General features: G+C 40.4%; 1 protein-coding gene across 1 annotated transcript; it reads left to right on the top strand.

Moving 5' to 3' along the window:
* The first annotated feature begins 1852 nt into the window (after positions 1 to 1852).
* Positions 1853 to 15653, top strand: rpl18 (ribosomal protein L18). Its single transcript, XM_034173655.1, has 8 exons — positions 1853 to 1925; positions 2445 to 2531; positions 2670 to 2814; positions 3126 to 3196; positions 5603 to 5701; positions 5833 to 5956; positions 11293 to 11362; positions 15522 to 15653. The coding sequence occupies exons 1-8, from the start codon at positions 1923 to 1925 to the stop codon at positions 15595 to 15597; spliced, it is 675 nt and encodes a 224-aa protein (XP_034029546.1). The 5' UTR covers positions 1853 to 1922; the 3' UTR covers positions 15598 to 15653.
* The last annotated feature ends 195 nt before the right edge of the window (positions 15654 to 15848 follow it).

Genomic DNA, 15848 nt, shown 5'->3' with positions numbered 1-15848 from the left:
TAATTATGACATTCTCGGGAGGAAGAGCTAAAACGGTTTGCTAGTGCTTTAATTGACCTTTGCAATTCTATAGCACACAACTTTACATATCTATGGCAGCAGAAGCGTGAAGCGTCTGTCCTGTTCACAAAGCTGGCAGAAGTTAAATTAAATGGCAGTTAAACATGTAGTTTTTCCTTTTGGTTCTGCATTTTAATTGTCAGTTGTTGCTGTTTGTGCAGAAATCGCCCAATCCTGACTTCCACTTGGCTCTTATTCATGTCCTATTGACAGATCACGTAAGATGCCTAAATATAAGCAGCCTTATCGATCTTGAGAGATGACAACATGCACAGTCTTGCACTAAAATAAAGCTCTGTCGAGGGAGGCATGACATGCAACAAGCACCAGCATCTCTTTATAGTGACACCACATGTGCTGCTGACCAGACTGCTGCACACTTCCAACTTTCTATAGTGTAGTCTCAAATTAAGAAACTCATTTGAAAGGAACAACAGCAACTGCAACAGCAGTTGCAGGAGGATTCTGAACTATATTTTCTTCAGACACACAGAGTACCAGCAGAGGAAAAGTTTTGCAATCAAAGTCCAGGCTGAGGGAGAGAGAGACACCGTCCCGTCTCTGATGTCTCTGCAGCAGCAGCAAGCGCTGCATCAGCCACAACAACCCCTGCAGCGGCCACATTCAATATCAAGGTTTCCCAACCTGTCTGAGAGCTGCCAGTGGCAACCACCTCATCTGAGTGGAGCACAGCCCCAATGATGTCAAGCACCCGAGCCTGTGGCACACGCAGGACAGGGCATGCATTGGTGCAGCATCACTTCCCCAGCTACGGTGCTGTCAGGACCCAGTCCACTCCATTAGACCTGCAAGACATCTCATTCAACCATGGCCGCCTCCTCTATTGAGTCTTTCAGAGGTCTACTGCGCCATATGACTAGTCCGTCAAGCCAGAGGCAGGGTGATGCTGACGTGTGACAGAACTGTAGTGCCAATATTTAAAGTGCTAATTTGTATTTGTAAGTAGTTGCATAATTTTAGTGTAACAATATAAGAAATAAATGGTAATAAGGTGTCAGTGTAAAAAGTGTAATACGTTTAACAAAGTGTGTGAATTGTAACATATTTACGTATATATAATACATATATATACATATGTGTGTATATATATATATATATATATATATATATATAGTATATATATAGTATTCCAATATTCTTTACGTGTAACTGCATTTTTGCATTTATGCCCGTATATGGTGCTTAATTGTTTTTGTGGATGCTTAAATTTGATCATTTCATTGATATTTTACAACAAATAAATATTAAAGGAAAAAATACATACTAATTGAAGATTATTTCTGCACAGCAAAACATTAATAAAAATTCTGATTCTGATTTTTGATTCTGAGACCAACCACATACAAATGAATGAAGTGCGAGTAATTGTGAATATGCCAAATGGCAAGTTTTGACTGTACTGATAATTCCAAAGAAAGTACGATTGTAACGCTTTTCTGAAAATAGAAGATCTATGATCCTAACACATTTTAATTATGAGATATTGACTGGAGAGTCAAACTATATAAATTATTTCTTTGTGAATAGCAGGAAAACAGTGGAGTCAGTCAGACTCTGATACTTACATATACTGATAATGATCATTTAATGCTCACTCTAGCAGAGTTTTGGGAAAGACACTGTGATTAAAATAAATAAGTAAATAAATAAACATTTGAGTAAGTAAATAAATAAATCTAAAAGTAGTTTATAGTTCCTAGCACTAGAGGCGCAATCCAAATCAACGACACAAAATGCATACTACGTAACCGTGATGTAGCCAATCAGAATCAGAGCTCTTGTCTCACTGTTTATCGCGAGATCTCAGCTCTTCCTTTTTCCCTTTTCGCTTTGAGTCCAAGATGGTAGGTTTAAGTAGTAGAATGTTCAAATACTCTACTTTGATTATCCATTATCATCCTCAGTTTTCAAGTGTCCTGTTCATTCAGTGATAACATTTGCTGCTTCCTGACTTCGTGTAGGTCAAATCTCGGTCGAGATTTTGCGTTATTTCGCTGACGTGCCATTAGCTTGGTGCCGACATTAGTTTACCTCGGTAGCCGTTTCATGCCTCGAAGCTGATGATAAATGGACTATGCGTTTGCACCAGGATACGGAATGCTTAAACTAAATTGTGTATCTACGAGATGCTTCGAATGACAAAGTAGGATTTGACTCTCAGTTGTAGGGTTGTTTGTCGGTCGTTAGCGGTAGCACTTTACAGACTGTCAACGTGTGAACCGGCCTCTGCTGCACGTCCAGATGCTTCACAGCGATAAACTTCATCACATAAGGCGTTAGTTCTGATCGGTACAGTAAGATGGTGTTTGAATGGTGAGATGGTGTCTGGTGAGACCCTTTATAGTGGTTATTCATTCTTCCAGGGAGTCGACATCAGGCACAACAAGGACCGTAAGGTGCGCAGGAAGGAACCAAAGAGCGAGGACATCTACCTCAGGCTCTTGGTCAAGGTAACGGCTTTTTACACATCAGAACGCCGCCAGTATTTCTGAGATCCCAGCATACTATTTTCCTGTTGATTGCATACTTACCAAAGCCATGTTTCTTCACAAATAATGTAATTTGTGATTACTGTGGTGTCATTACAGTTGTACAGGTTCCTGGCCCGCCGCTCGAATGCTCCCTTCAATAAGGTCATCCTTAGAAGGCTCTTCATGAGCAGGTCCAACAGGCCTCCTCTCCATCTCACGCCTGGTCAGTCTACTCCCAGCCTGTTCAGCACACTCAACGATAGTAATAATTGCAACATACTTATTTGTTTTTAAGTAGGCTTATGTCCGTTCCTATGTATAATCCTACTGAGGAAGACAGTATTTTGCTTACATGAGTTATTTACCACCCTGAATGTCTTGTCCTCTTAAATGAAGCAAATGTAGAAATGGAAAATCTTGTGTATTTGCTTCTATGGCTGCTAGAAGCACTTTGTAGCTAGTTCCCCTCTTCATGACAGCCTTATTTTTTTGGGGGGGGATTTTATTTTTATTTTTTACCTCATCACTTTAAGTTTTAACTCATAAAGTTGTGACTAATTGGGGCTGTGGTAGCATTGAGTGACAGTGTTATGCCAGTGTCAGCTCTGCAAGCAGCTTTGGCTCTCTGCTGTGGACTCCCTACAGTCAGATTGACCATTTGTACTTTGTGAGCATTTTATTATAGTTATCTGAGATAATATGGCTTCCTGTGGTGTATTATTTATTTTATACATTAGTGCTAATTAGTAGGTAGTGAGGTGACATTAGATCCACCAATGGTGTGACTGTTGGGAAGCAGTGTGGTAGTAATGCATTTAATACCTGCAAAAAAAAAAAAACCCATCCATTATGAAAATCACTGCCCAGTAGGGGTGCCAGAAAAAATCCATTCATGTCCAAATCGCAATTCTTATTTATTAAGATTCTGAATCAATCCAAAATGTCCAAGAATTGATTTTTAAAAAGCTTTTTTTTTTTTTTTTTACATTTTCTTACTTACTCGCTGTGTGTACTGTTTGTCAGGCAATGGCCTCGGTACTACAGCGTCCCCGCTAGGGGAGGGTCCAGCGTGCTTCAAACATTCGTGAGCTGCAGCTTAGCAGCACCATCTTTGCTGAAGGCAAATGTTTGGGTGCATTTTGGATTTTATTATTTGCTGCGTAAGAAGGAGCTTGACATGACTTATGCAGTGTGCAAAATCTGCTAAATGAAAGTCAAGTACTTCGGAAACACTTCAAATCCGCAAGCCCACATGCTACGCCATCACCCGGAGCTAAAAGAAGCGGAGCAGCGGTCTCTGCCAACTACTGACCAGCACACACTCCATCACTTCACTAAACTGCCAGCCAACTCTGAACAAGCAAAGCAGATAAGTAAATTTACATCTTTAGAATCACTTGTAAAGCTGCATTTTCTTAAACATAAACATTTTTTAAGCAATATAACTATTTCTCAGAGCTCTTTCAATCGAAAATCGATTCTGAATCAAATCGTCACCCCAGGAATCGGAATCGAATTGAATTGTGAGTTGTTGTAAAATTCACATCCCTGCTGCCCAGTCTACAAAAATATCCATTAATAAAACACCTGAACCAAAGTTAGGCTGTTACTCCATAGTGTGTAACTCTGGCTGAGGAGATGGCGTGTTCAGGCTTCATTCATCAAGTCTCACCCATGTTCCATCTCTCTGTTTGGTTTGAGTTGACTGTGAGTTGAGCAAAGTAGCGTATTGCCAACATGATGACCTCTATAGCTGAACTACTGGAGCTTCAAATCCTCCTTTCTAAAAATGTATGGATGATGTTACAGGGCTTTTGTCCACTGTGTATACAGTGTGTGGTTGCTTATTGAATATTCCATCCATTTTCCCATTTATGTAACAGAATAGTCTGATTGACTCACTGGCACATTACGTCTCCCACATTTCATATGTTGAAAACTCCAATAGGATGTCATGGTCTTATTAAAGTGTACACGATGTCTATGATGCACATTAATAATCCATCTAAGATTAGAATATTCAACAGTTGTGACTTTATTTGGGTTAAGGTATTTGGTGCATGGTCCAGAACATAGGTCCCTGATAGTTGAGGACCCCAGTGGCTGGAGAAGGCCAAGGGGACACCCATGCTTCACTTGGCTGCAGCAAATAGATGGTTACTTTAGAGAGTTGTGGATGGACCAGTTTTCTGCCTGGGTGGTTGATGTCCAGGTCTCAAAGTGGTTCTGTGGTATCATGGATGTCACAAAGCGTGGCATCAGCGCAAAGTCTTAGACTTGACTTGTAATCGGAAAATGCTGTTTCAAGGATTCAAAAGAAGTTTATTGTCATATGCACATAGGAACATGTTCCCTGCACAATGAAATGTGTTTACTGCATTTTACCCATCCTAATTGCCAGTTAGGAGCAGAGGTCGTCTTTTTGGCACCCGGGGAGTTTACATGGCAGTGTCTTATTTAGAGTATGATCTTAGTCTGGTTAACATTGGGATATGGCTGTCCATGTGCACTTTGTCATTTAGGCCTGTCATGACCGTGATCATTTTTTTTTACCACTGATATTGCCTGTGTTTACATAAAAATAGCGCCAAGATGATGCAGAATAAACTGCGCAATTTTCACTACCATTAGATGACTTTGGTGCAGCACCTGAGCATCTTTGGTACTGCCTGAATCATAAAATGTTAAAAGTAAATCCTTTGTAGGCACTGTGGCCCATCTGATTGGTCTGTATATCTGGTTTCTGTAGCATTAAATTTAAGAGAATCTACAATTCCAAAGTTGTTGGGAGGCTAGTCCATCACAGGTTACTTTCTGGCCACAGCTGGAACCCATGTACAGCTTGGTGGACTGTAACAATGCAGATGAAGTATCTTGTACAAGGACCACAGATGGCTAGTCTCAAGTGGACATACCCGGAATTAAGCCCTGGTTGTTAGGTTGGTTTTCTTGCCCCTATGTCACAGTACCACTGGCTCCACAGTTATGAATCGTTTAAATTACAAACATGGATTAATTAAAGGCCCGATTTTGCTTATTCTGCTGTGCAGATTCGTAAAATGAAGTTACCTGGACGTGATGACAAAATTGCTGTTGTTGTGGGAACAGTCAGTGATGATATCAGGATTCAGGACATCCCCAAGCTCAAAGTAAGCCTTCTTCTGCACAGAAGCACATTTTACCTATTAATCTTTGTCCCAAAAAGATGTTCGCTGCACCTGTAATGTCACTCAGACACTGTGGGGCTTTTAGGAATCTGAGACATTCATGTGCCCCACAGATATGTGCTCTGAGGATCACCTCTGGAGCCCGCCACAGGATTCTGAAAGCAGGAGGTCAGGTGATGACCTTTGACCAGCTGGCTTTGGCTGCTCCCAAAGGACAGAACACTGTGCTGCTGTCAGGTAAATGTCCCATGCAAAGGTGAAATTGATATGCTTTTGTAAGAACTTATACCAGCAGTAGTTATTAAACAGGGCTGTGGGGGCTACGTTTAAACAGGATTTTTGACTTCATTGAACAATTTCCACATAAACAATTTGTGTTGTCTTAGAAATTAAATTAACTTTGTTTTTTGCTTTGCAACTTTCATGCTCCATAATATGAGACACATGGGAAAATTATTTATGCCTAGCTAGGAAGGAAATGGTTACTGATATCAGTGTCAACCATGATAAAATTCCAGACAGCTAATATTACCATTTCATTGATTAATTCTCATTAAAACTGTGGTTGATAACCACGATGTGGAAAAACTTGCATTAAGCAGTCAGGACTGATGCTGCAAAATTAAGACAGTTCAATACGAAATCTGGTTGGGACTATACTGTTCTGTATGTGACTGATAAAAATACAAGTCTGACCAACCCAGTACTCGGCGTCATTTGGATATTATTTTATTACACTCCTTGCAAACAAATTTGGGGTCAAGGAATTCAAATATGTCAATAAAATTCACATTTTCAACACCAATGGCAGCTAGTTTGTTATTTTCATAATGGGGTTTCGCGTAGCTAAACAAAAGTAAGACATATGATCATGTCATACAGTACTGGTATTCTAACACTGTTTTCTGTCCAAAAAGCCAAAAAATGTACCACTGACAATGTTTTTTATTAAGGGTGTGTGCAGATGCCAAGCAAATTCTGCTGTCGGTGGGAAGGGCACTTCTTGCTTCTAACGAAGTTCTAGACACATGGCCATATTAAAATGCGATACATCTACAGTGAAAAAATCAGCAAGATGCTAGTCATGCCATGCTTAGTCTGCAGAGACTCTCATGACGTGAAAGTCCGGGGAGTAAATTATCACACCTGCCTGTTTCTTAATTGTTCACATGAAAGACCTGTTCCTTCTTCATTGAATCATGGCCGGACACTCAAGGGTGGGAAATGTGTTCCCCAGAGGTATAACAAGGCAGCTCTGCCTAAAGATTAATGGGGTCCATACCAAATGAAGCTGATGATGACCTGATACTGTCTGAAGATAGTGATGGGGATGATGATTGCAGTGATACTGATGATTGACTGAATTGAAATTATCATCTAATGTTCATGATTAATCAGTTATACTACACATGGTTGACGTAAAAAGAGAACTGCTGAGCACTGCTTTTTTTATGAGACATGTTAACGGTTTAAAGTAATAGAGATTATTTTGGATGACTGACTTTACATATAAAACATGTAGTATTATGTATATTGTACCAATACTAGGGGTGCCGGAAAAAAATTGATTCACGTCCGAATCACGATTCTTATTTATTATGATTCTGAATCAATCCAAAATGTTCAAGAATCGATTTTTGAAAGCATTTTTTAAACATTTTTTGTTTACACTCGCTGCGTGTACTGTTTGTCAGGCAACGGCCTCCGTACTGTAGCGTTCCCCGCTAAGGGAGGGTCTGGCGTGCTTCAAACATTCATGAGCTGCAGCTTAGCATGGCGGACGAAGAGCTAATTCAGCCAGCACCGCTTTGCTGAAGGCAAATGTTTGGGCGCATTTTGGATTTTATTATTTGCTGCGTAAGAAGGAGCGTGATATGACTTATGCAGTGTGCAAAATCTGCAAAATGAAATTCAAGTAGTTTGGAAACACTTCAAATCCTCAAGACCACATGCTACAGCATCACCTGGCGCTAAAAGAAGCGGAGCAGCGGTCTCTGCCAACTACTGATCAGCACACATTCCATCACTTCACTAAACTGCCAGCCACTCTGAAACGAGCAAAGCAGATAAGTTACATCTTTAGAATCACTTGATTATCTTGTAAAGGCTTGCATTTTCTTAAACATTTTTTAAGGTACTATAACTATTTCTCAGAGCTCTTTCAATTGAAAATCGATTCTGAATCGAATTGTCACCCCAAGATCGGAATCGAATTGAATCGTGAGTTGTTGTAAGATTCACATCCCTACCAGTACCTAGTTCTCTTGTATATATGTCTACATTTACATTTGCTGTCAAGTTTCACTAAACTGTTTAAATTGAAAATTTGAGCTTATTGCCATATTTATCATAATTCAGCATTGCCATGAACCATCAAAGTGCTATTGCATATCTACATATTCTAAAAAGCCCCCTGGTGTTGAAAATACATACTTTTCATGGTCATATTTAAATTGCTTGACCTCAAAAACCTACATTTAGACACCAAAATGCGTGTTCTCTGTCTTATAGAAGTGAAAATACATTGTGATAGATTTTGGTGGCCATTGTGAATATTGCCCCCTGGTGTTAAAAATGTGTGCATTTTATTGGCATTTAAATTCCTTGACCCCAGAAACATAGGTTTAGACATCCAAATTAATGTTCTAGGTCAGGGGTGGCCAAGTTCGGTCCTCAAGAGCCACTCTCCTGACACTCTTATTGGTCTCCCTGCTCCAACACACCTGAATCCAATGAAAGACTCGTTAGCAGACTTTTACTGAGTCTTTCATTGGATTCAGGTGTGTTGGAGGCAGGGAGACCATAAGATTGTCAGGAGAGTGGCTCTTGAGGACCGAACTTGGCCACCCCTGTCCTAGGTCATATAGTAGTGAAAATATACAATATTATTGATTTTGGTGACGATCTTGAGTATCACAGCCTGTCGGACTTAGCCCTGCACTTTGAAAAAAGTTACCCTGGCTAAAATCTCTTTTTTGGGGTGGGCAGACTATCTCAAGGAATCTACATTTAAAAATTACTCCCGGAAAACTGGTCACAAACTCAATGGCAGGGTCCTCTACTATTCGGAAGTATTTCCGATCTTGGTTCAAGGTTTTACAGCAACACAAACCCCATAGATTCCATTTAAATGTGATCCAGGAGAGTTTTGGTCATTTGAGAGTAAGACAGTTTGGAGAGTGGGAGGATGTGGATTGCCTAAACCCAAACACAGTTGAAATATTGTTATATTGTAAGAATAAACATCTCCCCTGTACTGTACATCATTGTGCTGATTACAAAAGGCACATTCACTGTTCTCTGCCTGCTTAAACCTATGGCCTTTTTCCAGAATGACACCACACATGTATATACCATTATTGTGCTATGACTCTACAACCACAACACAATTTTTGGCCAAATGATTGGTTTACACACACATAGGACACATTCACAAAACAATTGGTTTATCCAAGTATGTGACACAGTATATAATCATACTCACTAGAAAATACACTATATTGATATAAACAATTATATGATCATACTTTTTTCATTATTTGTCGTTATTCCCAGCTGCCATTACTGTCACAAACTACAGTGCATCACACATTACATGGTTAAGATCACAGCTGCCTGTTTTACACACTTTGGCCATCAGGTGCCATCATGTGCCTCCACAAATGAATTTTTGTGAACCAATTTGCTGGAAAGCTTCAATGCTTCGTGAAGCTTCATCTCACTATCACTACTTCATGTAACTAAAACTAGTGGTGTATTCATGAGGACAGCCATCAGCAGTTGTTTTACACATACACAAATGGCCACTGCTGTGTTACTTGTTTTTGTTACCTCCCAATACTTGTTTGAGTGACATGTCTACTTTTCAAAACATTTCAAACAGCCGTTAGGTTTTTGGGATAATGGGGTTGGACTACTGAACTGGGTTTGATTCCTAGTCATGCTAATTACGTGTCCTTGGACAAGGCACCTCATTTGCATTGCCTCAGCTCACCCAGCTGTAAATGGGTACCGGCCTTGACTATGGACGTGACATCCCATCCAGGGGGAGTCACAGACTCTCATCCATTTCACACTGCCGAATACAGGGATAAGCACAGTGGTAACAGTGGGCCTCAGGTCCTACATGGCACTTATCTTGTGGCAAGAAAGGTAAGTGGAAATATGTAAATCTGCATGCTTTTTGTGCCTTTGTGCAAAAGGGTTCTGCTGGTGGTGGAAACACAATCCAAGCCAAACTTAACTGTTCCGACCCACACCGTACCATGCAGTACTGACCCGGACCGCTTGGTGGAAACTGGGCTGTCAGCATATGCTGGCTAAATCATGGGTATGACAGCTGCATTAATGTATTCAACGCATCCAACGTATTTGGCGCATTTTTCATACGTAGGCATACGCTGTCTAAATCGTCAAGGTGTGACACTGCCCTAACATAATGAGCTAATCTGAAAATAATTATTAATTCACCAGACAGCTGCAGCTTGTTGGCTATTTCCTCCCATCTTTTTCTCTTGCATCTCTGTTTTGGTAGGTTGAGGAAGACTCAGCAAAGAAGCTAGCATGCTGCTGCCACAGCTCAGCCAGCTAACCTCCTTTGCTTTTGTCTAAACCACATATTGTGTCGCCATGATCCAGCAGGTAGAGTTGGGGGGGTTGAGTTTAGGGAAGTAGGTTTGTGTCTCTGCTTCTCTATTGTGATGCCTTCATGAGGGGTGACCAGAATGTCCTGACATCTCTGCAGTTCATCTGATTAGCATTTGGGAAAGGTTATTTGGATATAACTACACTCTGTACACTGTGCAACAAATGACACACGACAAACCTGAAATTTCGCCTGACTTCAAAAAAAACAGGGGGTGGGGTGGTGGATTTGTATGGCTCAGAATCGGATTCTAATCGCACAGGGTATGCCCAGCTTAGCAGTGTTTGCTGTAGTTATGGTGGTGTGTGTCACACAGGCTTACACAGAGCAAATCGGCTGCAGGTATGAAAATTTGCTTACAGTGCAATATTTCTTCAATACATTTATTCATTTTCTGTTGCTTATCTGGATCACAGTGGCAGCAGACCAAGCAGCTTATCCCACACTTCCCTATCCTCAGACAAGTCGTCTAACTTGTCCTGGGGTGTCCAGAGGTGTTCCCAAGCTATCTGGAAATTATAATCCCTAGCATTTCCTGGGTCTTCCCTGTGGCCTCCTCAAAGTTGGGCATGACTGCTGAGACGACCAGGGATCATCCTTAACAGATGTCCGAACCACCTCAGCTGGCTCCTTTTGAAGCAAAGACGCAGTGGCTTAATTCAGATTCCCGACAGGATAGTCAAGCTTCTCACCCTGTCCTGGAGTGTAAGCCTATATTTCTGCCACTTGAATCCGCAACCTTGCTCTTACAGTCATTACCCTAAGTTCATGGTCACAGGTAAATGTCTCACCTTCTGGCTCAGCTCTTCGCCACAATGGTCCCTTACAGCATCCGTAAAACGTCAGATGCAGTAATGTGTTTTTGTTGTTTGCTTGATGTTAAGTGATGCCATTTGTCAAAATTTGTAACCATTTATTTGTTCTGCAGGGCCCCGTAAAGCTAGAAAGGTGTACAGGCACTTCGGAAAAGCTCCTGGAACCCCTCACAGCCACACCAAGTATGTGTTCATCTTGAAGTGAACCACTTAATTTTGATGTTGTGCTACACTAAGACCTTGAATAAGAATGTTTAACCAATATAGGCCACAAGTTACCTAGGAAGTCCTTGAGGGTATTCCTAGGTCATGTCGGCCAACCATTATCGTGTTAACCAGCTGAGAGAAGGCAGGTTTTAAAGTTGGGCCTGGAGATCTTTGCAGTGTCACAAAGCTGGATGTTGAAGCACAAGGAAAAATATCAAGGACTCTGCTTTTCTCAGTGCCCATTTCAGCACAGAGTTGTCCATTCCTGCTTTTTGAGATGATACTAACAAATGTCCAGGGTGGTGTTCATTATCAACTCTTTGTGAAAATTATGTTGGTTTTTAACCAGTACCACATCTGTGTTAAGGTCATTTACATTCAAGGGACCTGTGGGAAATATTTCTAATTTGGCAGAATCTAAAATAAGTGCTGAGTGCTCTCAGGAAATGATTTTATTACAGGGTATTCAGTTTATGTTGTGATTGTTGACCGTTTCCTCCACCAACCTCCAGGACAAATAGTGGAGGTTATGTGGTTGGTCCCTGTCTGCTTTTGTCTTAAAGGAAGGTGTCTCACCCTTTGACTTCTCCCTTGTTTTCACTCGGGGTCACCACAGCATATCTGAGATGGCTCTTTATCCAGTCGTGTCATTTCCAATAATGCACCATAATTTTGACACAGTGTAGCATGATTTTGGCATGTAAATGAACATGTGACAATTTCCTGTTAAGATGAGCCATGGTGAGCACAGAAGGTGCCTTTTCTTAACTGGTGCCAAAAAAGACTGAAAGTGGTTCATATGGGTAGGTTTTGTGGTGCTCTGTTGTGCAGCAAATTATCTGTGAAGGATCAGACACTTGGGATCAAGAGATTTTACTACAGATTCCCATACAAAGAACCAAAAAGGTTACTACTTAAAATCTTGAAATTGTCCCTTGTGGATCGCTGATGACATTGTGCGCCTTGAGAGTTCTCAATATTTCGGGACGAGAAGCCACTGGCTGTTGATTTTGTCCAAGTTTTACGCCAGTTGCCCTTCCTGACGCAATTACATGGAGTATGGCCAGGGGTGGCCTTGAACCAGGAACATTCCACACTGGAAACGAGCACATTTAATCACTTGGCCACCACCCCTGCCCTATGACACAACACAATAAAATTATGCAATGAATTTTGGACACAATGTATGGAGATGTTATTAAATTTATCAGTTTATTACTTTACAGAAAGTGAAGGAAAAGGAATATAAGGCTGTTCAAACAAATAGTGTCTGCATTTTTTCATTCTGTGATCATTAAACCCTTACAGGTGGCCCTTATTTAAAGACAAAGGCAGCAGATATTGTACTTGCTAGTTGTTGTGCATTACTTTCTGAAAACCTGAGTAAAATTGGTCCTTCCAGACATTGTTAAGAACAGCCTATTTTGATTAAAAAGTTGATTGGAGGGGCGAAAACATATAATGAAGTTGCGAAAATGATAGGCTGCTCAGCTAAAATGATCTCAAATGCTTTAAAAAATGCTAACAAAACCAGAAAGACGTAGAAGAAAATAGAAAACTGTCATTCAGATGGATCGAAGAATAGCCAGAATGGTAAAGACTCAGCAATGATCAGCTCCAGCGTGAACAAAGAAGGTCTGAAGTTACGTGTGAGTACTGCAGTGATTAAAAGGCACCTATGTGAGGTCAAGCTATGGGCAAGAAGCCCCTGCAAAGTCCCATTGTGGGGGGGAAAGCAAGATGTGCTGAAGAGGTTACAATTTGCCTAATAACACATTGACTGGCCTAAAGCGAAATGGTGCAACATTTTGTGGACTGATGAAAGCAAGATTGTTCTTTTTGGGTATCAGGACTGCAGACAGTATGTTAGACAACCCTCAAAAACTGAATTTAAGCCACAGTACACTGTGAAGACAGTGAAGCATGATGGAGCAAATATCATGGCATGGGGAAGTTTCTCATTCTGTGGTGTTGGACCTATTTATCACATACCGGGGATCCTGGATCAGTTTGAAGACATCAGTTTGCTTGAAGAGGTCATGCTGCATTATGCCACAGAGGAAATGCCCTTGAAATGGGTGTTTCAACAAGATAATGACCCCAAATACACCAGCAAGTGAGCAGCATCTTGGTTCCAGACCAACAAGATTAACATTATGGAGTGGTCAGCCCAACTTGTGGGGTGACATCAAAAATGCTATTTCTGAGGCAAACAAAGAAAAGCAGAGGAACTGTGGAATGTAGTCCAATTTTTCTGAGCTGGAATACCTGTTCACAGGTGCCAAAAGTTGGTAGACTCCATGCAACACAAACATGAAGATGTGAAGGTTATACAAGTAAATATTAGTCCAGTGATTCACAGGAAAGATAAATCTTCAAGCATTTTTCAGTTTTATATAGTAAATGTTTGAGTTTGTGAAGAAAATGCAGACAATGCTACTTTTTTGAACAGCCTAATCATTTTACTTCACTCTGTAGTAATAACAAGTTTGGTAAACTTTTTTGTTTTGATTTGGAATAGAATGCACAGTGTTCCCGATGCATTTGCATTTATGGAAATAAAAACTATTATAAAGATTTTGCGCTTTACTCACTTTTTTCAACACTATTTTGAACAAAGGTGTGTGTGTGTGTGTGTGTGAGAATATTTTGTCTGAGCAGAATCTTAAGACAGATGCTTTTATATATTTGCAGTCAAGAGTGTTGCACTCAACATTTTTCTGAACACTCGTGGCAGTTCTCATACAAAACAAATCCAGCTGTATAATAAATTTAACAAATGTTTAAAACCGATTTAACTAAAATTTTGAACTAGACTACTTGTCCATTTGTGATCATTGCGGAAAAATTGAATGGTTGCTGCATGCAGGATGATACTACAACCCCTGGCAAAAATTATGGAATCACCGGCCTCGGAGGATGGTCATTCAGTTGTTTAATTTTGTAGAAAAAAAACCAGATCACAGACATGACACAAAACTAAAGTCATTTCAAATGGCAACTTTCTGGCTTTAAGAAACACTATAAGAAATCAAGAAAATAATTGTGGCAGTCAGTAAGTTACTTTTTTAGACCAAGCAGAGGGAAAAAAATATGGACTCACTCAATTCTGAGGAATAAATTATGGAATCATGAAAAACAAAAGAATGCTCCAACACATCACTAGTATTTTGTTGCACCACCTCTGGCTTTTATAACAGCTTGCAGTCTCTGAGGCATGGACTTAATGAGTGACAAACAGTACTCTTCATCAATCTGGCTTCATTAAGTCCATGCCTCAGAGACTGCAAGCTGTTATAAAAGCCAGAGGTGGTGCATCCAATTACTAGTGATGTGTTGGAGCATTCTTTTGTTTTTCATGATTCCATTATTTTTTCCTCAGAATTGAGTGATTCCATTTTTTTTTTCCCTCTGCTTGGTCTAAAAAAGTAACCATTACTGACTGCCGCAATTTTTTTTCCTGATTTCTTATAGTGTTTCTTAAAGCCAGAAAGTTGCCATTTGAAATGACTTTAGTTTTGTGTCATGTCTGTGATCTGCTTTTTTTTTTTTTTTTTTTTTCTACAAAATTAAACAACTGAATGAACATCCTCCGAGGCCGGTGATTCCATAATTTTTGCCAGGGGTTGTAGTAGCCACTGTCATGCTGTGGGCTGCATACTAAACTGCTCACAGAAGTGAATGAAACTTTCCGCTTCCCACTGACCACTGACCGTTAAAATCAAAATGCAACTTTTGAATATAGAGCGCGATAGATGGCAGCACAAAGATGAAGGGTTTATCATCATTGTTATTTGGAGGGGAGTGTTGAGAGTCAGTTTTTCCAGCTGTTTAGCAGCAACTGCCACTCACCTGTCTGGTTTCTGGTACTGCTAAGTCTGCAAGAACAATTGATGAGCATCGATGACTTGCTGTGCCCATTTTGTCTGAAATCGTTTTAAGATATCTGGATGGTCAGTCTGGCTACAGTATTCCAAGCTCAGTAGTGACCAGCAGTCTGACCAAAAAGATGTGCCCCTCCTCTCCCCATATCATGATGAAGACCACATTTAAATAAATGAGGAATGCTCTGTGTTGTATTTGGCTGATGTGGGTATGTAATTTTTTTGTATATATCCTCTCTCTTTCTCTTCAGACCATATGTCCGCTCCAAGGGCAGGAAGTTCGAGAGAGCTCGTGGTCGCAGAGCCAGTCGTGCCTACAAGAACTAATCTGTTCATCGTTTATTGTGCCGTCTTCTGGAAATAAAAGATTGGTTGTACAAAAATACTTGTGTTGTTTGGTGGAAGTGAGTGGGGGTTAAAAGTTGAGCATCTTGAAAACATAACAGTTTATAGAAGCAGGTGTTGACATGTTGGCTAATATTTATGGAGCAGCTGGAGGCTACAAAGCAAATATCCACTTGCAGTCGGTGCTGAAGTCGTGTGACATGAAGAATGTGTTGATCAGTAGATGTGACTTG

This window comes from Thalassophryne amazonica, chromosome 7, assembly GCF_902500255.1.
Source record: "Thalassophryne amazonica chromosome 7, fThaAma1.1, whole genome shotgun sequence".
Taxonomy (NCBI): domain Eukaryota; kingdom Metazoa; phylum Chordata; class Actinopteri; order Batrachoidiformes; family Batrachoididae; genus Thalassophryne; species Thalassophryne amazonica.
Note: the sequence above shows the minus strand (reverse complement) of the source record. Positions and strands in the feature narration are given on the sequence as shown.